At 36.5% G+C, this 23685-nt stretch overlaps 3 protein-coding genes across 12 annotated transcripts; 1 reads left to right on the top strand and 2 right to left on the bottom strand.

Moving 5' to 3' along the window:
• Positions 1–2341: 2341 nt before the first annotated feature.
• On the bottom strand, positions 2342–6773 carry LOC112202441 (E3 ubiquitin-protein ligase WAV3). 7 transcript variants are annotated; one of them, XR_005800755.1, is made up of 5 exons: positions 6516–6651; positions 5778–5813; positions 5092–5151; positions 4468–4896; positions 4230–4318 (listed from the first exon to the last, which is right to left on the bottom strand). XR_005800755.1 is itself a non-coding variant. In XM_040507296.1 (2 exons), the coding sequence occupies exons 1-2, from the start codon at positions 6660–6662 to the stop codon at positions 2579–2581; spliced, it is 1905 nt and encodes a 634-aa protein (XP_040363230.1). In that variant the 5' UTR covers positions 6663–6773; the 3' UTR covers positions 2342–2578. The 7 variants fall into 7 exon arrangements, 2 of the variants coding, with proteins under 2 accessions (XP_040363230.1, XP_024199223.1); XR_005800757.1 differs by lacking the exon at positions 5778–5813 and having other exon boundaries at positions 4180–4318; positions 4557–4896; positions 6516–6648; XR_005800754.1 differs by lacking the exon at positions 5778–5813 and having other exon boundaries at positions 6516–6648.
• A 1199-nt stretch (positions 6774–7972) lies between these two features.
• Positions 7973–14510, bottom strand: LOC112201522. 4 transcript variants are annotated; one of them, XM_024342416.2, is made up of 3 exons: positions 13803–14510; positions 9852–11908; positions 7973–8199 (listed from the first exon to the last, which is right to left on the bottom strand). In XM_024342416.2, exons 2-3 carry the CDS (start codon positions 10588–10590, stop codon positions 8180–8182), a joined length of 759 nt encoding a protein of 252 aa, XP_024198184.1. In that variant the 5' UTR covers positions 10591–11908; positions 13803–14510; the 3' UTR covers positions 7973–8179. The 4 variants fall into 4 exon arrangements, 1 of the variants encoding a protein (XP_024198184.1); XR_002936799.2 differs by lacking the exon at positions 13803–14510 and having other exon boundaries at positions 8875–11894; XR_002936797.2 differs by lacking the exon at positions 13803–14510 and having other exon boundaries at positions 8752–11892.
• A 1122-nt stretch (positions 14511–15632) lies between these two features.
• On the top strand, positions 15633–19857 carry LOC112203198 (wall-associated receptor kinase 5). Its single transcript, XM_040505728.1, has 3 exons — positions 15633–15846; positions 17142–17772; positions 19764–19857. Exons 1-3 carry the CDS (start codon positions 15633–15635, stop codon positions 19855–19857), a joined length of 939 nt encoding a protein of 312 aa, XP_040361662.1.
• Positions 19858–23685: the final 3828 nt, after the last annotated feature.

Here is a 23685-nt window from a genome sequence, read left to right as displayed (position 1 = left end):
TTTCTTATTCAAATGGACACAACCTCCTTGTGGCAGAATAAAATGGAGTGTTGCCAGATTTATTTCCATGTGGCAACATAGTAGGAAAGTTGTGCTATTTGTAATGATGCTTCTTCGTGATAGAGTAATCTTTCTGTTATGTCATCGCTTTGTCAAAACAAATAGAGTTGCTAGCTCTGCACTCTTTGCTAATTGGTGCTTTGTAGAATACATAGATTTAATGGAGACTTCTGGTATTATTTCAGGATGTTCTCTTTACGCTTATAGTAATGTGGGGTTTAGGCTCAACACGTCCCCCCTATATTCTGTAGTTTCATTAATCAAAATTTGAGGGCAGTCGCACCAGTCAATTTTCCAAAAAAAAATGTCGACCAAATATGTGAAGTCCTTATTTTCTCTTCAAAACATCGATACTCATTTTTGTGCCTTTTGATAAAGAGAAAATGGGTTGTGAATAGTATTATGAGCAATAGATGGGTGTAAATATCATAAGCCTCATGGTAGAGCAAAAATTAAAGGGTGCATCTATTGCCACCCTATCATTTTCTTAGTTCACCCTACAAATATTTGAATTATTGAAAGACCATATTACCCAAGTGTAAAATGACTAATAAATACATTAATTGTCTAAAATCTAAATATGTAAGGATATCTAAATATATAACCAATTATTAAATAATTAAGTAGTCATTGGATAGCATTAATCTTCATCTTCTCCGTCCAAATTTGAATTTATTATTTATTTTTTATCTTTTTGTTGCATTCTTATCGTTAATTCGTTATTCAATTCACAAAACCATTAGTGTTAACTTCGATTATTAAAATCTTTGCAATACTCTTATTTTTTTTGAACTGGAATTCATTGAATCAATTAGTGATTATAATCACTTAGAATGGCATCACTAAGACAATCGGGAGCAACAGCAAACCAACTTTGACTCTCCTTCGAGTGCAAAGCATGGTTAGCTAATACATGAGCTACTTTGTTAGCCTCACGAGAGACATGAACTACCTTATAATCTACATGCCTGCTCATAATCTCCTTCACTTCTGTGATGAGTATACCCAAACTTGACAAATCAGCATCTTGCTGCACCAAGGCTTGCACTAAGAGCATACAATCTACTTCAAAAATAACTTGCTCATAGCTCAATGTTTCGGCTAACTTCATACCTTCACTTAATGCATTCAACTCGGCGTGGAAAGGAGATGTGATCTGAACAAAAGGCCGGCCCGCAGCTGCATTAAAATGGTCAAATTCATCCCTTATAATCACCCCACTACTGCCTCGACGCGTTCCAGCCATGAAAGCACCGTCAGAATTGCACTTCCTCCAACCGGTAGCAGGTTGTGTCCATGCATGTTGCCGGGGCCTAGTGCCTCCACTACTCACTTCATTAGCTTTAGAAAATTCATGAAGCCAGCCCAAACTAGGCATAGACACCTCACTTGGTCATTGCTTTGTATTATCCCACAACTGGCTATTCCTATTCTTCCAAAGAGCCCACACAATCACAAGAAATTTAGCAAAAGCATCTTTGGAGAGAGAAGTCGCTAAGTGCAAGAAGCACTCTTGGAACGTCATATTGGCTGGCACATGCATATTAATAGCTGCAGCATTCCATGTCTCCTGAGCATATGGGCAGTGAAAAATAAATGCAAACTATCTTCCAACTGATGGGGACACATCAAGCATTCCATATCACCCGTATAACCTTTGCGTTGCAAATTATCTCTAATTGGCAAAATACCAAATGTAAAAATAGAACACACGGAAAAAAAAAATCAATATCTTCTTCATTGCTCATAGTTGTTGACTTACTAAACTTTTGACATAGATTGAAATAGACAACTATTGAAACTGAAAGAAAAAATTTTAAAAAATAAAAGTAAATCAGATTATGATTTTATCAGAAAACTTTAATATATTTTAATTTTTATTGATACAAATTAAATTAGAGATTTCGTTAAAAAAAATTTCTTTTTTAATTGGATATGTCATATAAGGATATTTTTGGAAAGAGAAATGGGTTAGATAAGTAAATTTAATAATTGAAATTAAAACGTAGGGTGTAATGAGCAAGTAGGGTGAACAAAGAAAATGATAGGGTGTCAATAGCCTCACCCAAAATAAATTTCAAACTATGGAAGTATATTCGGGCCTCATTGTACTCATCGCTATCTATTTCTTTCACTTTTTTATTACAAGAATGTTCTTCTATTACAAGGACCAGACCTGTTATCAATGAATGAATTTGACAATGTAAGCTTTTCTGTGAAACCATCTCAATAGAAGCACAGACCAGAAAATACCAAGTATGAAAATTCCTGCAACAAGATATGAATAAATAGAAAATCGAATTATTAGTACTGATCCTCTATTATAAGATAAATCCAATCCATACAAACTATGAAGACGATTCCTGATCGGAAATATAAAACATTTCTTGAGTTTCCGATCAGTCTATTACTGAAGGATGAAGCAGTCGATGATTAATGCTGTATCCTAGTCACACCATAGCTAACCAAATTGGGGTCAAGCCAAGACTTATTTAGTTAATCAGTATACTAGTTGTTGTCATGCTGCAGGATTAGTCCCAAGATTGTGCGATAACCTCAGCATTCTGCTCATATGAGGTGTTTCAAACGCACGACTACTGGTGGCAGAATTTCCACCTTCACTCATGGTGAGACTCCAGGTTGTCGAGTCACCTGTAGCTGCGGCTCTTTGCAATGAGTGCGAGCTCATTTCTGAGAGAGCGTAAGCACGGCCGGTCAGTGTATACAAATCCATTGTTGCCATTCTATGAATGACTTCGGTGAGCTGAGCTTCAAGCAAAGTAATGAGGCTGTCCCCGGCTTGGGCAGCTGGTGATGACAAGAGAGTTGATCTTTCTTGAGCCAAAGTCGCCTTTGCACCCTTCAGATTTCCCATCTCAGCCATCCGTTGTGCCTCTGCAATAGCTTCAGCGACTGAAACCCTGTTGCACTGCCGATCAACCTCCAAAGACACTGCCTTTTCAGCAGGGGAACAAACCTTAGGTCTCAGTATTTCTATTCTTTCACCTGGAACCTGAATCAACTCATTTGCAGCTAGATCTTTGTACATACATAACACCTCCAACAATGATGTTTTGGTGGCACTTCTTGAGGATTTCGGAACAAAGAGGTATACCAGAAATTGCTTCTCCTCTTCTGCGTACATATTTCCAACAGTAACAACACCTTGCTTTCCCTCGTCAGAAATCTCACTGAAATATCTCCCTGATGGTATTGCTACAATCATCACCCCACGTGTTGCTGACTTGAGTGTCAGTCGCAATTCTTGAGTCACAACACTGAGAAGACCACCAATGCATATAGCGAAGGAATCTTGTATCATCTCAACTGATTCAATGAAGGAAAAGGTTCCGCTTGATGCATCAGATATAGTATGCAAAGTAGTTGGACAATGGTCCTTGCCAAACCCAAATGTGTGGACTGGAATTCCATGTTCTGTTTTGCTAGAAAAAATGGAGGCAGGCAATTGCTTCTTCAGTTGGCTTCCACCTGGATAGTATGAATCGATGCCATCGGATAAGAGCATGATGCTAGCTACTGGGTTCCTTTCCCTTCGTTCTTCAAGGATTCGAGTTCCTTTCTTGAGTCCTTCCGCAATGCTAGTTCCACCACTTGATCTAAGTGATTCAACAGCTAGGATGGCACTCTCACGGCCATCATCAGACATTCTTCGTAGAGGAAACACCCTTGTAGCAGTTGTTGAGAATGATACTATAGACAGCCGGTCTGAAGGCCCCAAGTTTTGGATGAGAAATTTGACAGCACTCTTGACAAGGGAAAGCTTTGTTTCACCCATGCTGCCACTTACATCCAGAACTGTTACAAGGTCAACGGGTGTACGACTGTGGCCATTAGGGTCCTCAAGAGGTGGTGCACGAATGCTGACAAGCACAGGAAAATTTGCCCGTGATTCTGAAGCAGAGATCGCAGGTGACTCTGTGTGAGTCTTAATTGTCACACTCTGGGAGACAGATGACTGAGTAGAAGAGGTGGTAAGTAAAGGCTCATCGTCAGAGAAGGGCTCAGGATGAGGATGGATACTGCCCAAGTGGTTTCGCTGAGGATCCACACTATCATTGGGAGCTTGGAACGGTACATTAATTCTATCCCATTTGGCCCTGCAGATAGGGCAGCAAAGATTTCCATGCTCGACGTTTTTGGCAATGCAGTCGAAGTGGAAAGAGTGGGAACACTCAGCAGTGAAGATGGCTTGGCCTTGCCCTCTTTTCACGTTACTCAGGCAAATGGTGCAACATTTCTGTACAGGAAAAATATATTCAATAATCAGTCAGTCACATTCCAATATTCCAGTAAAATTCACTCGAAGGAAAAAGAAATCTGCATAATATTTGCACAGTTGTCTCAACAATAACACACAGAGAAAATGGGCATGAGTTTAACACTAACATTGGGTGAAAGAAAGAAAAATCTTGCCACATTCAGACGGAAGTAAATCAAGTGCTGTGCATGAGTACTCAAGTGCCTTAAATTCGTACTTTAAGTAGTCAAAAGTGGTGAAAAGTATTTGGGAGGGGGGAGGCAGGTCCCCCGGCCCAGGAACTTTATGATCGACCGTTTTCCTTGAGAGTAGACAAACCCCGCAACGTCCCAAAGCCCACACTGCCCCACTGAAGGTGATAGGACCCGTAGGCATCCGCAATCAAGCCTCAAGATGACTTAGACACCCGTGAAGTTGGCACATTTCACCAGCGTTCACATGGGCCCCGCAAGACCCCAGCACTCAGCAACCTACCAATGAGGGAAAAATTGACAACCTGGGGCTCGAACCTTGGATGGAGGTTGCCAACCAAGGCAAGATCCTTGCTTTTGCCAATCCTGCCAACCCAAGTGTAAAGCCACAAGCAACACATGTTATTCTAAAAGAAAGTAAAAAGCAACTACCTGTATAGCACTACTTCAGTCAAACCTCAAAAGTCACACTATGAACTTGATGGAACGAATCTTTTCCACTTGAAAAGGAGAGATGACATGAGGCCAATTTGAATAAATGCAAGGAAAATAAAGACTTACACAGAATATAACTAGAACTGTTGCTAATCAACCTGGCTAGCACTGAAACTGAGAGGACACCTATGAAACAGTACATTTCACTCATCAGTCTCAGCATGAGAGAGTGTATTTCTGCTTCAAAAAAGAGACTGTAAACATTAAACAAAACAAAAGGGGAGAAAGGACAAGGTCAGACGGTTCCAAGATGAAGACCTCCAACAAAGCATAATATCCTTCCACCATTTCTCATCAACTTTAACATTTCCAGATACTAATGAGCACACAATAAATATACAACTGGCACTTGTCATTTTGTTTCCAAATTTGAGAAAGAGAAGAAAATAAGTAATGCTCTTTACAGAATATATACTGGAAACGAGAATGGCCCAAACCAAGACAAAACATCCAAAAAGAACAAACATGGAAAGACGTCCTCTGTAGTAAATGTGATCTAAAAGTCAGCTAAAGGGTAACTCTGCCAACTGGAAACCAAAATAAATAGAGTGGAAAAGGCAAATATCATATTTGAATTTCACAGTAAAATGTAATCATTCTATCCAAGATATATTCCAAAGAAAAATCTCCTTAAGTGATGTATCTTTGGGTATTTCTTGGCCTCTTTGGCCCAACATTTCTCCTCTAAATTTTAATACTAGAGGTTCCAAATTCAAATTACTACAAGATAGTTCAAGGACAATGAACATTACCATGTGTAGCCCTATATAACCTTTAGGACTTCTGCCCTCCCCAAACAAATGTTCAATTTCATATCAAAATTCAATAGTCAAAATAAAAAAATGCACAAAATGCCTTGTTTCAAACTGTTCTTTTTTCCTTTGTATAAAAGCTCTTTCTAAAAAAAAAGTTTCTTTTTCGAAAGGAGGAAAGCTCTTTTTTTAAAAAAATTAGGCAACTCTATAAAGTTGGATCTCCTATAAAATTAAATTAAAAGAAAAAGAAAAAGAAAAAGGAAAGATTTCCACCGAATTAAATCCCTTTATTGCTAATCACTTAACTACACACGTAAACAAAAATTATGCGCCTAAATGCAGAATAAATGCGCAACTGGAATTTCCAAATCTACCACGAAGAAAAGCTTTAAACTATAAACATGGAACCGATAAAAACGAATCGCAGTAGGGTATTTTGGTCTATACAAGTGAGAAAGTTGGTAGGGCCGGTAGTCTGCTAGAGTCTTCGCGGCAAAAGATTCGGCGAGAATCTCAGTGACGACAAAATGGAGATACGATATGTTAAAGCTCGACAACGAGCATCTAGATTTTTTTTTTTTTAAAAAAAAAAAAAAAAAAAAGAAGGAGAAGAAGCTAAAACTAAAAGAAAATGAAAAATAAAGAATTTCCATGGAAACAACCACAATGCAAACACGAAAATCGATCAGATCATGTATATAGGAACGAGAAATTTACAAAGGAATCGGAATCGACCTCGCGGGAGAAGCTGGAAGATGTTATGGAGAACTCAGACGACGTCGTTTCGGAGGGGCGAGGCGGAGAGGTTGCGGTGGAGGAGGAGGAGTCGCAGCGCAGCTTCGGAGTGAGAGCCTTCTTCAGCTTCTTCAACACGGAACCCATGGAATCGATGAGGTTTCAGTGATTGAAACAAGAATGGGGAGAGAGAGAGAGAGAGAGAGTCTTGGAGGAGAGAAATTGAGAGCGTGGTGTATTTATAGTGAGGGAGACGAAGGGTGGGTTCGATAGGGAATGAACAGAAATAGAAAGGTTTGATTTCTTTAGATCAAGTTGAGGGCACGTTATTACCAAAGTGTGACTAAAGTTAAAATGAAACATTAAATCTTGTAGACTTGATTGAGGTGAAACATTAAATCTTGTGCGTGTGTTTTGGCCTTTTGGGTCAAATTTTGGACATTTCTTTTGCTGATTGATATGAATTTTGAACGAGTTTTTGATTGTAGGATTTGATTTTTGTTTATGGTTATAATCTTACGGTTGTAAGAGTGTTCAATATTTATGGGTTACAGAGACGTTAAATTTTATTCAAAAAGAAGATGTTAAAACTTTTAGTCAACAGGAAGAAAGACTTTAACTTTTTATTATTAAGGAAAAGAAAGACTTTAACTTTGAACGCATTTCTAATTTTAGGATTTGATTTTCTTCTGTGGTTACAATTTTACATATGTAGAAGTATTCAATATTTATGTGCTATATAGACGTTAACTTTTTAGTCAACGGAGAGAAAAACTCTAACTTTGTGTCACACCCCAACTCAGGGATTTTTTTTTTTTTTTTTTTTGAGTTGAAGGTATGACTTGTACTAAAGAATAGAAACATAATAAAGAAAATTCGTAGTCCATTTGAATCAGATTTGAAGTACTGAAAGAAATAACCAAGTTGCCTTTCCAGCAAAATTACTCATGCAAAATGCTAACTTCATGGTGACATAAATCCTTTGTATATATGAATTCCAAAAAGGAAAAGGTTTGTTTCATTTGAAACATGGGGATGTCTAGTTTTAAAATGCTGGTGCCTCCAAGCAAGATTGAATAGAAAGCTAGTAAAAGAAATACCAAGAACATGACAGTGCTGCTGTCTTTAAAAAATCATGCAACAGACCTGTAACTTTGAAAAATCATAACTAATTCTAGAAAAATCGTTTTCAAGAGATTCCAATTCTGAAATGATCTTTAATATGTCTACTGCAACTTTCATGAAGACACCAACTTCAAATACCCAACCAAAATGTACAGTTTTCAGTAAAAAGGCAACTGCATCAAAAGTCCAGAAACACAAATTCAGATTTGACCTTTGTTCTACCTTGAATTTAGCCAATGAATTTTAAATATAAGAGCTGGAACATAATGAAACAAATCAAAGAACATAGAATCAATTAAAAGACATAACAGAATCAATGAACATAGCATGGATTATGGAAAAAAAAGAAGAACTTTATAATACAACAAACACAATTATAGTACAAACTTTCTTGATAGTTCATTATTCCCACAGAAATTTCAAACCTATACTTCAAAGGCAAACTACAAACTGGCAGCCTTTGCTCTTATTCTAGGAAACTAAACAAAACAAGTCTCACACTTCCTTCATATTAATCACAAGCTCTTCAAAAGGGAAAATTAAACTTCATGTTCAGTACCTGCAATATTTGATAGGGGTGAGCATCAACAGCTCAGTAGGAGGCTAAGCCTCTTTAAATAAACAACACAAACCAGTAACAATCAAAACAGTAATACATGGACGTATGCAATGCTATTTTCATCTATTACCTGTTAACTCACATGCTAAGACACAAAGAGTCTACATGTCCCATACCATGTAATTTACCTTTTTGAGGTGACTCTAGATGAAATAACATATGAATTAACCCCACAACCCAAACCATGATTCCCTTTTGCTAGTCATCTTACTTAATCTCGATCACCAAAATCGTACAGCTCTATTAGCCCACCTGAAATTTGGTCCTTACGGATTAAGCTCAACTACACAAAAGAATACTCCCACATATTTCATTCCCATTCTATTCTATCAAAACCATGCCTCAACCTTCATGAACATGCTAATGAAACAATATGATAAACAACAGATAACACCCATTAACTCAACCATCAATCAAATTTCATAATTAAAATCACATATAGCAACACAGCAACCAAACAAATTAAATAGAGGTTTCCCCAGATCCCCCTACCTTGTTTCGGAAATTAGTTTATACTTCTCAGGTTCCTCCTTAGTCTCAAAATTTCTCCTTCCCTCACTCCCTTTTTTTTTGTAAACAAATATAGGGGAACGCAATAAAGAAAGTAGAACAAACCTGGATATTTATAGTGTATGGCAAAGAGGTCATATTTTAATTCTAGATAAGCACAACAGAGAGTAGATTTGGATGCCAACACTATCGGCTTCCTCTATGTTTCGATAAGGACTGCCACCTCCTGGTTCTAGGTCTCCACCACATGCTTCTAGGGATCCACCTCCTGCGTCTAGCTTTGATGACTCACAACTCTGGTAACTGACTCTCCAAGGCTCTTCAGCAACATCGACACCTCCAGCTTCTAAGATTATTCTTATATGGGTGGTCTATCGTAGTGGTACTGATCCTTTGGTTTAGGTGGAGTGGTGCTTGCAAGGAGAAAAATAGGGGAGGAAGACGATGAAGGTAGCAGACGAGGGTTTTGAGATTGGTTTGTCGTTAAACGACATCCAACAGAAGTATAAATCAATTGGTCTTGGGCTTTTAAAATTAACTTGGGTTTAAAAAAAAAAAAAACAAATAATGGGCTTTAAAAAAATAAATAAATAAAACAAATAATGGGCTGGTCTAAAAATATAGAGATAGCATGTATACTTATATCTAAACAACACGTCTTGGTGATGTGTGTGTGTGTATATTTATATATATCACACCATAAAATAATTATACATATACACACACCCATAATTAAGAATATAAGTTAATACTCAAGCAAAAATAAAATATTCACTATATCTTACTTTCTTAATATTATTAAAAGTACAGGTCGTTACATTCTACCCTCCTTAAAAAAAATTTCGTCCCGAAATTTACCTACAACAGTGTCAACAAAATTCATTTAAGTGGAAAAACATTTGTTCAAAAAAAACAATTTAGTGACTACAAGATCCCGTATGCTTTTGGCACAACTCCATAAAGACAATTCTACATAATGAATAAATCTAAGAAAAACTCAATTAATAGTAGAAACTGCTCAGCATGTGAATTTAGACTAGGAAAGCAAATTTAACTAAGTCACATTTTATCTAAAAGTATACCTTCCACCCTTTCGAGATCAGTCTGATTATTAACTTGACCCAAACAATACACTCGACCCTGTGCGAGTTGTGCAGGTTGTCTTCCACTTGTTGGTCCATTTGGCCTAGCTTGAGTAGGTACTCCTCCTTGATGTCTAGGATGTTGACCATACTGTGGCCTCTGGTAATTCTGTTGAGGTGGGTAAGGAGCATATGTATGACGTTGTGGGGCACGGATTTGTAACAGTGGGCAGTTCTTTTGGATATGTCCAAATTTTCCACATTGGAAACAAACTCGGGGATCTTGAGCGGTCCTCTCTAACCTCTGTGTTTGCCTATAAGAGGGAAAATCAGGTTTAGGCTGTCTACCATTTTGTCCTTCCCTTTGAGACTCGCTTGTGGGTGGACTTGGGTTTTTGAAATCTAATGTCTTCAAAGATTCTAAAACACTCTGTTCTGCTATAAGAGCTCGTTCCACCACATCAGCATACCTATTCAATTTCAGAATTGCCACCTTTTCCCGAATCATTGGCTTAAGACCATCTTCAAATCTCTTTGCTTTAGTATATTCATCAAGAATCATATTCGGTGCAAAACGCATCAGTTCTTCAAATTTTGCTTGATAATCAGCTATGGACAGCTCACCTTGAACAAGATTAACAAATTCCCTAGCCTTCATCCCTTTCACCGTACTTGGAAAATATTTCTCTAGGAAAATATTCTCAAAAGCATCCCAAGTTGTAATCTCTGTATCTGGCATACTCAAAACAGATTCCCACCAATGGTAAGCTTGTTCTTCCAGATAAGTACAAGCAATTTCTACCTTTAGTTCTTCAGGAACCCTTTGATTTTTCAGTTTTCTCTTAATCTGACGTATCCATCCTCTGCAGCCATTGGATCAGGAACTCCCTTAAATATTGGTGGTTGACACTTGCGGAATTCTCCTTGAATCCTCATAACTCTTCCTCCAGCATCTTCTTGATGAGAATTATTGTTTTTCCTGATCGCACTAGCCATGTCCTGTATGGCTTCAAGAACTCCAGAAGTACTATTGTCATGTCCTTCTATTCCAGCCATCTTATAAAAATAAACAACCAAACTGTTGTTTAACTAATAACTAGTTGATGCTACTTAGGTTCTTAGTCAAGAAATTTATAAGTTAAGAAAAATTTGACAATAGAACTTATTATATAATGCTACTGAAATCACAAAATAAAATATCACAGCTCTTAAAACAAATCAAGCTCAAAACACATATATGAGAAACATATCAAATAGGATAGAAGTAGTAATCAAGCACAGAACAAGTATTAAAATATATATATACATATATATATATATATATACATGAATTCCACACAGAATGAATACAACTCACAACCAAATCTTACTGGAGCTTTGAATAAATCAAATGGCTCAACCAACCAAACTTAGGAATACTAAATTGCATGTACAAAACTGTCTCCTATGTGGTATCATACTCAAGAAGCATAACCTATACTAATAATGATTACTACATAACATAAAACACGTCTCTCAAAATGCAGCATCAAAGAGATGTCAAATTCTACTTACTTAAATCGGAAAATCTTGCTAACAAAAAAAATGGTACTTCTCTCCCTCCCTAGACAATAGTTGATTGTGAAGTCATCAGTAGGATTAAAGCATGGTAGCCTATAACTCTGTAAATACTATTTCAACCATATGACACTCAGCTATTCACCTGGCTTCAGCAAAAACCAGAGAAAATAATGTAAAATGGATCAAGTAATAGATATATACTCCTTTTTTTTTTTTAATCAAACAATAAAGATGAAGTCTAGACCCACACATCTTTTCACTCCTGTTGCGTTGTGTGAGAGATGACTCTCTCCCCTATAAATTTCTATGGTTACTAGATGAAGGAGAAAATAAGAGAAACTAAATCAAACCAATGTTTTAATATAACAGACTAACATAATCATACTGGTACTAAACAACTTAAGAGCAACAGAGAACAATACCAAGGGCAGACTGCACACAAGACTCCAGCAAAACAGGGACTAAACAAAGCTACCGAACCTTGACAATAAGGTGCCCTGAAACATATGAAAGCAATGCCACTCTAGCAATCAATACGTGTGGAGCTACTACTGAAATAAAGACAAGTTGAATAACCTTCTTCCACAGAAAGTGTATTACAATCAGCATAGAAATCAAACCACAAATTGATCATCATGAAAGTGAATTGTACTCCGGACCACTTTTAAACCATATAAGCCAAATGAAAAGTAATCTAACTCTGAGGATTTCCAAAATTATTTTTTTATGCGAAGACTACACAAAATTTAGACTTACTACTGATCTTATGCTCTGACCTATTCTAAGAATCTAATCCCTATGCTCTGATACCACTTTGTCACACCCCAACTCAGGGATTTTTTTTTTTTTTTTTTTTGAGTTGAAGGTATGACTTGTACTAAAGAATAGAAACATAATAAAGAAAATTCGTAGTCCATTTGAATCAGATTTGAAGTACTGAAAGAAATAACCAAGTTGCCTTTCCAGCAAAATTACTCATGCAAAATGCTAACTTCATGGTGACATAAATCCTTTGTATATATGAATTCCAAAAAGGAAAAGGTTTGTTTCATTTGAAACATGGGGATGTCTAGTTTTAAAATGCTGGTGCCTCCAAGCAAGATTGAATAGAAAGCTAGTAAAAGAAATACCAAGAACATGACAGTGCTGCTGTCTTTAAAAAAATCATGCAACAGACCTGTAACTTTGAAAAATCATAACTAATTCTAGAAAAATCGTTTTCAAGAGATTCCAATTCTGAAATGATCTTTAATATGTCTACTGCAACTTTCATGAAGACACCAACTTCAAATACCCAACCAAAATGTACAGTTTTCAGTAAAAAGGCAACTGCATCAAAAGTCCAGAAACACAAATTCAGATTTGACCTTTGTTCTACCTTGAATTTAGCCAATGAATTTTAAATATAAGAGCTGGAACATAATGAAACAAATCAAAGAACATAGAATCAATTAAAAGACATAACAGAATCAATGAACATAGCATGGATTATGGAAAAAAAAGAAGAACTTTATAATACAACAAACACAATTATAGTACAAACTTTCTTGATAGTTCATTATTCCCACAGAAATTTCAAACCTATACTTCAAAGGCAAACTACAAACTGGCAGCCTTTGCTCTTATTCTAGGAAACTAAACAAAACAAGTCTCACACTTCCTTCATATTAATCACAAGCTCTTCAAAAGGGAAAATTAAACTTCATGTTCAGTACCTGCAATATTTGATAGGGGTGAGCATCAACAGCTCAGTAGGAGGCTAAGCCTCTTTAAATAAACAACACAAACCAGTAACAATCAAAACAGTAATACATGGACGTATGCAATGCTATTTTCATCTATTACCTGTTAACTCACATGCTAAGACACAAAGAGTCTACATGTCCCATACCATGTAATTTACCTTTTTGAGGTGACTCTAGATGAAATAACATATGAATTAACCCCACAACCCAAACCATGATTCCCTTTTTGCTAGTCATCTTACTTAATCTCGATCACCAAAATCGTACAGCTCTATTAGCCCACCTGAAATTTGGTCCTTACGGATTAAGCTCAACTACACAAAAGAATACTCCCACATATTTCATTCCCATTCTATTCTATCAAAACCATGCCTCAACCTTCATGAACATGCTAATGAAACAATATGATAAACAACAGATAACACCCATTAACTCAACCATCAATCAAATTTCATAATTAAAATCACATATAGCAACACAGCAACCAAACAAATTAAATAGAGGTTTCCCCAGATCCCCCTACCTTGTTTCGGAAATTAGTTTATACTTCTCAGGTTCCTCCTTAGTCTCAAAATTTCTCCTTCCCTCACTCCCTTTTTTTTTGTAAACAAATATAGGGGAACGCAATAAAGAAAGTAGAACAAACCTGGATATTTATAGTGTATGGCAAAGAGGTCATATTTTAATTCTAGATAAGCACAACAGAGAGTAGATTTGGATGCCAACACTATCGGCTTCCTCTATGTTTCGATAAGGACTGCCACCTCCTGGTTCTAGGTCTCCACCACATGCTTCTAGGGATCCACCTCCTGCGTCTAGCTTTGATGACTCACAACTCTGGTAACTGACTCTCCAAGGCTCTTCAGCAACATCGACACCTCCAGCTTCTAAGATTATTCTTATATGGGTGGTCTATCGTAGTGGTACTGATCCTTTGGTTTAGGTGGAGTGGTGCTTGCAAGGAGAAAAATAGGGGAGGAAGACGATGAAGGTAGCAGACGAGGGTTTTGAGATTGGTTTGTCGTTAAACGACATCCAACAGAAGTATAAATCAATTGGTCTTGGGCTTTTAAAATTAACTTGGGTTTAAAAAAAAAAAAAAACAAATAATGGGCTTTAAAAAAATAAATAAATAAAACAAATAATGGGCTGGTCTAAAAATATAGAGATAGCATGTATACTTATATCTAAACAACACGTCTTGGTGATGTGTGTGTGTGTATATTTATATATATCACACCATAAAATAATTATACATATACACACACCCATAATTAAGAATATAAGTTAATACTCAAGCAAAAATAAAATATTCACTATATCTTACTTTCTTAATATTATTAAAAGTACAGGTCGTTACACTTTGTTACCTTTAACTTTTCAATGTACTTTTATTATTAAAAATATAAAATACATTTTTCTATATGCATGTACACAATTTAAGATGGTCCATGTAGTATCATGAATCATAATTAACCAATATAGAATATTTAGTTACTAAATGATGAAGTCGTTGGCCAAATTTCATATATTCCTCCATATTTTTATCAAAATTGAACAAGTGATGTGCAAAAGTAATATTTTGAAGGGTCGTTCTAGTTAGACCTCCAAATTTGATATTTGGACCTATCCTGCTTATTAAACCTCCAAATCACTTTTTTGAATACTTATATAGCTAATTAGACCTTCTTAATTTTACCAAAATACCCTTACACAACTAACATGAAGAAATTTTTTTATTGATAATCATGAACTACATACAATAACGTGAAGTTGAAACAAGTGATCTCACTCGAATGGAAATTTGGTTTAAGCAAGTTAATCTTAGATCTCCACCCACAACCTTTTTACCATCCTTTTATTAAAACCCAGATTCTGTATCATCATCTTCCACCATTCTCTAACCATCAGACTCATCCGATTCGGTGATTATGAAAGTCGATGTACCCTCTTTATTCATGTATTTCCTAACTATGGGGTTGGAGTTTGAAAGACGGAAGTATAATTCTTCAGGCACTCTCTCAAGATATAATTTTTGTTTTTGTACAATTTGGAGAAGGTTAGAAGGACCTTTGAATTTGGAATCTTAAGTCTGTGTTTGTAAGATGGGTTTGGAGACTATAGCCATGATTCCATGAATTTGGAACTCCAAATTTTTTTTTTTTTGGGTTGATGGTACTCCAATTGGATTGGGTTGTTCTTGCAATCATATTTGGGATTCAATAATAACTTGGGTTAATGTTTTGGCGTCATCTTTTTTCTCTCTTTGAATGAAAACAGAAAGAGTAAAAAGGAAGATGATGGAGGAAGAATATATATACTTTACAAGTAAACAGAAAAATTGAAGAGGTTTGTCGTGGAGGTAAGAATAATATGTGTTCAAATATATATTATAAACCCTTTTGAAATTTCCTTTGACCAAGCCGTTCTGGCCTTAGGGTTACTTTCTCGTTGGTAGAAAGTAAATTGGTCTACTATGAATCTGGACGTACTCAGCTGGAATTGTGGAGGAATATGTAATGATGCAACGGTCAGGGTGCTGAAGGATTTGATTACTCAAAATAGGCCCCATATTGTGTTTCTCTATGAGACAAAAATAAGCCGCAGGGAAGAGTTTGAAAGATTGCAGCATGCGCTAGGTTTTGCACAGATGGACCAAGGCAACCCATATCTCCCAGATGGCTGTCAAGGTGCGTGATCCTTATCTCTTATATATATATATATATATATATATATATATATATATATATATATATATATATATATATATATATAGTGAGGATCCCTTTTTTTGGTCTTTTATAGGGATAAGTATTAGACCAAATTTTCGATCATATTTTTACATCTTAACCGTTCAGTTTTTAGGTCCTAATGTATTGATCACTTCTGCAAATTTTCAGCCAATTTGATGATCGTTAAGGCATCCAAAACTGCAATTTACCATTATAAACACGAACGGTTCCGGTTCGACAGATTCGGTCCGTTCGTGTAAATTGCATTTTTGGATGCCTTAACGATCACCAATTTGGCTGAAAATTTGCATAAATGATCTATATATTAGGACCTAAAAACTGAACGGTTAAGATGTGAAAATATGATCAAAAAGTTGGTCTAATACTTATCCCTATAAAAGACAAAAAAAAGGGATCCCTCACTAGAAGGGACCTGTGTATATATATATATATATATATATATATATATATATATATATGCAGGTCAGTTTTGCAGCTCGAAATTGGTTATTTAGTTTATCTTGCTTGACTTTATCAGATATTAATGAGTGCATCGCCTCAACGGACCCCTGCAACAATGGAACGTGCAAAAATTCAGATGGAGATTACACATGTACATGTAATTTCAGAAACGAAAACCCAAAGAGTTGCGTACAGAACACTCCTATATCAAAGAACAAGTCCCTGAAAGTTTCCTTGGGTATTTTTTCCTCTACAATTGCTAAATATGTTCTTATCACGTATTTATGTCAGCTACCTAGCTATGATTTAAACTCTTTTGTAATTTTTTGAACAATTATGCATTTTTGACTTTATGTGATAATCTGAAAAACTTGATGGTCTTTTTTTTTTTCTTAAATATAAAATATAAACAACAATATAAACCGAGACAATGAATGATGACAATGCTCTTATAGGGGTTATCCAAGAAGGGCATGAACTATGAAATAAGGTTAGGAACTTACGATTATGCTAGCTTAGGGATTCGATCCCCCTCCACTACAACCAAAACAAGGAAATAACAAAAAAAGTTTCTATCAAAATCATTAATGGAACTTCCTTTACTGCAAATTTCATTGGTTTTCACTTTGCACTAGATAGCAATTTGATTTACATGTTAATTAGCTAGCTAGCATGTGTTGCATTCTTTTTGCAGTTTAGAATTGTTGCGACGGTTAGTGTGTCTGTTATATTTTCGTGGTCATGACACCTTGGTATCCCTAATTATAGTGATTGGTTGAATTCGTGCGTAGGTGTCTCCCTCAGCTTCTTAGGGGTATTGCTTGTAACATTTTGGATATACTGCGGACTGAAGAGAAGAAAGTTCAAGATACTCAAAGAGAAGTACTTCAAAGACAATGGTGGCTTCTTGTTACAACAAAAATTGGAGAATTTCGATGGACCTCAAGCAGCCAAAATATTTACTAGAGAAGAACTTAAGAAGGCCACAAACAACTTCCATGACAGTTTAAAAATTGGTGAAGGAGGCTATGGATTTGTTTACAAAGGAACATTATCAAATGGAAATGAGGTTGCCATAAAGGTGTCAAAAAGTAGTGCCCCAATGACCCAAAGTAATCAGTTCATTAATGAGGTGATTGTTCTTTCTCAGATCAACCACAGAAATGCGGTGAAGCTTCTAGGTTGTTGTTTGGAGACCCAAACGCCTTTATTAGTGTATGAGTTCGTCAGCAACGGCACACTTTATGAGCATATTCATAAAAAGAATGGCAAGGGACCGCTTTCCTTTGGGCTACGAATGAAGATAGCAACAGAAACATCAGCATCACTAGCATTTTTGCACTACTCTACTTCGATGCAAATTGTGCACCGAGATGTGAAGGCAGCAAACATTCTACTGGATGAGAATTTCACAGCGAAAGTGTCAGACTTTGGAGCTTCAAAATTGGTTCCCGAAGATCAAAATCAACTGTCTACTTTAGTGCAAGGGACTGACGCAGACGGATTGATATCTAGATTTACCAGCAATAAACTTAAGCAAAGGATTCTGGAGTCCACCAGAGATAAAAGAGAATAATCTCAATTTTATTGATAAAAGATAAAAAAAGATCCATTCTGCAGCCTTAAGGCGGCTTATTTATAAGAAAATAAACCCTAGGGCGACTAACAATGAAACCCTAAAGCCCATGGGTAAAAACGAAAACAACCTGAAAATAACTAGGAAAACCAAAATACCGAAAAATAGAAAAATGCAGTCTTAAGGCCCTAAACGACCCTGAAAGCCAGAAAAAGACCACAGGTCGTGGCTAAGCAACGAGTTTAATTTCTGGCGCGATTCCCTTTCCGGAAAGGTAAGGTACGTCCCAATCGGACTCTGAAAGCCCGTTTCGAGTCTACTAGTCACTTTTCGTTTTCCTCCTTTAACACGATCCAACTGTTCTTCAAATTGGGCTGCCATCTGTTCTGCATCAGGGACGATAGGGTACTTGGACCCTGAATATCTTCAGTCAAACACACTGACAGAGAAAAGTGACGTATATAGCTTCGGCGTAGTCCTTGTGGAGCTAATAACAAGTCAAGTGGCAATTTCTTATCAGAAGCCTGAGGCGGAGAGAAGCTTAGCAAAAATTTTTGTTACTTCTGTGGAAGAGAATCGCCTAGATCAGATTCTCGATCATGAAATAATCAAAGAGGGGAGCTTTGAAACAGCTGAACAAGTAGCCCATCTGGCCAAAAGTTGTTTAAGTTTGAAAGGGAGCGATAGGCCTGCCATGAAAGAAGTAGCAATGAAGCTAGAGGGAGTATTGCAAGTTATGGCAAAGCATCCATGGGGAAAGGCTGATGCCTCACCAAAAGAGACTGATTACTTGCAGCTTGCGTCACATTCAAAAGCCTACGTTGTTGATGTTTTTTTTTTTTTTTGAGAAATAGATAACTTCATTACTTATCCGTGGCCAGAAGGCACGTACATCATAGGTTGTCTCATACCAACAGAATTCGAATGGCACAAGCCGCCAAACATATGACAGGTGACCCTCATTGCAAACAAATACGCACAATTAGACAAGCGACAAACAAGAGAAAATCGCAACCTAGTGAAAGATACATGACTCAAAGCAACTGAACAACAAGTAAGTTCGCCTAGAGACCTCAATTGGTGTACGAAAATACTAGTAGATTGTAAAGAGTCTCCCACAAATAGAAGATCCAGCAGGTCACGAGATATGGTTTGTTGACACCATATTCGAACTAAGGCCCAAACGACCCAAGCTCGATCCTCTCCTCCTTGCCCTTGAATATGATCGGAGACTACTCTCCCGGTGGCAAAAAACCACCAAAATCTGGCAAAACCAGCGGGCAGATTGTTAATCCCTGGGTCCCAAACCCAGATCTTCCATAGATCTCGTGAGTACCCCATCACACTGATCTGGACCCCCAAGAACACGGCATCCAGACTCAGTGCTTGACCAATCCCGTCGCCGCCATCGATCTTCACCAACAACAACCACAACATCATGATCTTCCACCAAAGTAAGGCTCTGATTCCCTTCTGCAAAGACTCTGCTGCCATTCTTGTACCTCCATCGAAAATCTTCCAATCCCTATAAGAAGGGAGACGCCGCTTGAACCCGATCTCGGGTCTCCTCCTCCAACCAAGAAACCATCCCCGCCGGAAGCTGAGCCAATCCAAATAACATGCCATCCACCCTTCCCTGAAACGAGGAAAGGGCCGATCAACAACCTGGAGCAATCGAGGATGTGGAGGCGGCAAAGGCCTCCATAGAAGCTGGACCATGGGAGCGGCGCTAGGGTTTTCTCTAAAGTCGAGAGGGAGGCTCTCTCTAGGTTCGAGAGGGAGGCTCTCCTAGGGTTATAATTCTATGAGCTCACACTTTCTACGTTGTTGATGTTAGAGGTGATGAAGGTGAAGTTATAACCAGTATTGACTACGACCGGTGCATCCAGATTCAACCCCTGATGATGAAGCCTTATGATGGAGGCCGATAGTTGATTAATATTAGCTTCTTGATATTTCATATATAGCTATTGATCGATGTATTGAATTGTTCGTAGTTTGCTTCGGTTGCTTTACTTGCTTTCATCAGTTGAGTGTAGTATGTACGTGTCTCGTCCATTTATTGAACTGCTGCATGTAATGTGATTTTAATATGTTGTGTGAAATTATCTTCGTTTATGAAATTCATGATGCTAAACTTATCTGGTTAGTTAGTTGCGAACAGGCTGATATAGCCCCTCTCGTAATGGATGAGTTTTTCATCGTTCTGTTGTAATTCTTTATCCAATAAAGTTGTATTCGTCGTCTCAAGAAAAGGAAAAAAAAAAAAAAAAACTTATAAGTTGCAAGGATAAATGTAATCTTGATTAAGATATTAGTTGCTGTTGTAGAGAATTAGAATTGTGTGTTTATTATTGATAATAGGAGCTCTTTATATAGGGAGTTACAAGGTACACAAAAGGTAATAGAATCCGAATACAATTGGATACCTAGAACACTTTCCTATTACAACTTTAAACCCTAGTTTGAAGAAGCACACATGATGTCGACATCCTTCAACACTCACCCTTGTGCCGCTCAAACTTGGTGATGACGCTTTGATCGTTGCCTCAATAAAAAACCTTGCCAGGTAACAAAAACCCTGGTCAAAGGACAAAAATAACCCTGGTCAAAGGACAAAAATTAAAAAAAAAAAACAAGAAGAAGAAGCTAAAACTAAAAGAAAATGAAAAATAAAGAATTTCCATGGAAACAACCACAATACAAACATGAAAATCGATCAGATCATGTATATAGGAACGAGAAATTTATAAAGGAATCGGAATCGACCTCGCGGGAGAAGCTGGAAGATGTAGTGGAGAGCTCAGACGACGACGCCGTTTCGGAGGGGTGAGGCGGAGAGGTTGCGGTGGAGGAGGAGTAGCAGCGCTGCTTCGGAGTCAGAGCCTTCTTCAGCTTCTTCAACACGGAGCCCATTGAATCGATGAGGTTTCAGTGGTTGAAACAAGAAAAAGGAGGGGAGAGAGAGAGACAGTCTTGGAGGAGAGAAATTGAGAGCGTGGTGTATTTATAGTGAGGGAGACAAAGGGTGGGTTCGATAGGGAATGAACAGAAATAGAAAGGTTTGATTTCTTTAGACCAAGTTGAGGGCACGTTATTACCAAAGTGTGACTAAAGTTAAAATGAAACATTAAATCTTGTAGACTTGATTGAGGTGATACTTGTGCGTGTGTCTTGGCCTTTTGGGTTAAAGTTTGGACATTTCTTTCGTTGATTGATATGAATTTTAAACGCGTTTTTGATTGTAGGATTTGATTTTCGTTTATAGTTATAATCTTACAGTTGTAAGAGTGTTCAATATTTATGGATTACAAAGACGTTAAGTTTTATTAAAAAAGAAGACGTTAAACTTTTAGTCAACGAGAAAAAAGACTTTAACTTTTTATAGTTAAAGAAAAGAAAGACTCTAACTTTGAATGTATTTCTAATGGCAGGATTTGATTTTTTTTTTTCTGTGGTTACAATCTTACATTTGTTGAAGTGTTCAATATTTATGTGAATATGTGCTATGAAGACGTTAACTTTTTAGTCAAGAAAGAGAAAAACTCTAACTTTGTTACCTTTAACCTTTCAATGTTCTTTTATGATTAAAAATATAAAATATGCATGTACACAATTTATGATGGCCATGTAGTATCATGAATCATAAACAACATAGAACTACAAACAGCACCCCGCGCGTTGCCTCGGGTTTTATAGTAATGTATTGACATTACATGAATGAGACAAACCAGTGGAATTATAAGAATAGTGTATTCTTATTGACAATCACTCTTGGAACAAATATAAATGGTTATTGGAAATCTTTTACATATTAATAGTTCCTTTTTTCAATAAGCCATGAGTGTCATGCTCTAAAAGATTTAAGACACAATCCCTTTTTCTTTTTCTGTGACATGGGAAGAAATCACGCTCAGCAAATTAAATTTGGCCGCCAAAATATTAGTAGCTTGGAAGACTTGCCAATAAGTAAGGCCTTCAATTTTGCCATCTCACTTGCCAACTTTAGCTTCCAATTCAGCCACTTTCATTTCATCATTTGTCTACATGGCATAACCAAACAAATGTCAAATAATTAGCATATGTTTCTCATCGTAGACATAATTCATTATTAGTTTAATGCAAAAACAGCCTACCTGAAGGGAAAACCAGCAGATGGTTATACCAATCCTACATAATGACGTCCCCATACACCGATGTTTCCCAAATGGCATCAACCACGTAAGATAAACCAAATGATCCAAACACAGGAATTATCATTTTTAATTTGTAAAACTGGATCTTTGAAAGCAAAGGGCTCTCATCAATATGAACATGAATAAATGTATATGACATACCACCATGTAAATTAAGTAGCACAACATATTTTGTGTTTGCTACTCGCTGCTTGCTACATAGATTTATTGACTGGAGGATTAGAAACATGACTATTGCTTTCCAGTTGGCTGTTTTTGCATTAAACTAATAATGAATTATGTCTAAGATGAGAAACCAATGCAGTTGGTTTTATAGTATATATATTTAGTTTGTTAATAGATTTGTGTTTAAAAGATACCCCTTCCTCTGAGAGTTCTCAGTTACATCCTTCCTATAGAAAGTTTGTTGAAATTGGTAAAACTCTGAAAGCATCGGAATGATGATAGCCTATTAATATATAGTATACATATATAGCTTGTATGTAATTCAATCAAACCCCCAAATAGAAGTTAGTAGATTGGTTTTATAGTATACAATTCTGCCCATAGAAGGTCATAGAACATGCATGTTTGTAAAGATAAGGATGCAGAAAGTTGCTGTATTTGGTGCTATATATCCCACTGAAGATAATCATTGCAATGGCTATGTAACTATATGACATACTGCATGCTATATTGAAATGCATCCTTTACAAATCATACGACTTGCAAACAAATATATAGTTGTTAAATCAAATTTATATCCAATCAAACATAAACAGGTATCTGAAAAATAAGATATTATTGATGAAAAAAGTTTACCATCCGAGGAATCCCTACACTCTTTATTCAAACAATAATCCATTGAATCCAATCAAATAGTAGCCAACTGCAACAAAACCGCACTGAACAAAAATTAGACATATTGGAAGCTTTCAGAGCCGATGACAACCCGAAAAAAAAAAAAAAAAAAAAAAAAAAAACAAAGCTTACCCCCAAAAAACCCTTCCTCTTTCCTGGTTAATACCACTATTACAAATGAGCATAAATGATAAATAATTAAAAAGTCTACCACTATTACTCGTAAATTTAAAACTGTAGTTATTTTGTAATGACAAATTTTGACATGTAGAATTTTTTGCTGTCTCAATTTCCTCATAAGAAAGGTCCATGTTCATGAATGACTACCAAAAATAATTCCCAAAGCATATGCACCCAAATAATTTAAAAACTTCGAAATTATCCAAGCAAAGAATCAAAAACTATCTAAAATATCAGGTACTGTACTGATATGCAAAAAGCACATGATGTTTGAAGCCAAGGTCAATGACATAAAAATGAAAAACAGAGGAAAATAGTTATATTACTTGACGTCGAAAGACAGGACAGGTGGCAAGAAGGAGAAGTTCCTATTTCTGATCTCTTCTAGCATTCTGCTAATAGACCCTGCAAAAGAAACCAATTATTGTCCTATCCAAATGATATGCAAAATGATATCTGACTTTGTTAAGTTGTAGGCGGAAAGTGGCAAAAGAAACCAATTCATACTATGATCATCCTATCCAAATTGATATGCAAAATGAT

This window comes from Rosa chinensis, chromosome 5, assembly GCF_002994745.2.
Source record: "Rosa chinensis cultivar Old Blush chromosome 5, RchiOBHm-V2, whole genome shotgun sequence".
NCBI classification, from domain to species: domain Eukaryota; kingdom Viridiplantae; phylum Streptophyta; class Magnoliopsida; order Rosales; family Rosaceae; genus Rosa; species Rosa chinensis.
Note: the sequence above shows the minus strand (reverse complement) of the source record. Positions and strands in the feature narration are given on the sequence as shown.

Coding starts and splice junctions, on each gene's coding strand:
- LOC112202441 (XM_040507296.1), bottom strand. CDS start 6,662: ATGGGTTCCGTGTTGAAGAAGCTGAAGAAGGCTCTCACTCCGAAGCTG. Junction 4,319..6,497: donor AGGTCGATTCCGATTCCTTT/GTAAATTTCTCG, acceptor TTTCCTGTACAG/AAATGTTGCACCATTTGCCT.
- LOC112201522 (XM_024342416.2), bottom strand. CDS start 10,590: ATGCCAGATACAGAGATTACAACTTGGGATGCTTTTGAGAATATTTTC. Junction 8,200..9,851: donor TGATCTCGAAAGGGTGGAAG/GTATACTTTTAG, acceptor CAAATATTGCAG/GTACTGAACATGAAGTTTAA.
- LOC112203198 (XM_040505728.1), top strand. CDS start 15,633: ATGAATCTGGACGTACTCAGCTGGAATTGTGGAGGAATATGTAATGAT. Junction 15,847..17,141: donor TCTCCCAGATGGCTGTCAAG/GTGCGTGATCCT, acceptor ATTCGTGCGTAG/GTGTCTCCCTCAGCTTCTTA. Junction 17,773..19,763: donor GAGAATTTCACAGCGAAAGT/GTCAGACTTTGG, acceptor TGTTGATGTTAG/AGGTGATGAAGGTGAAGTTA.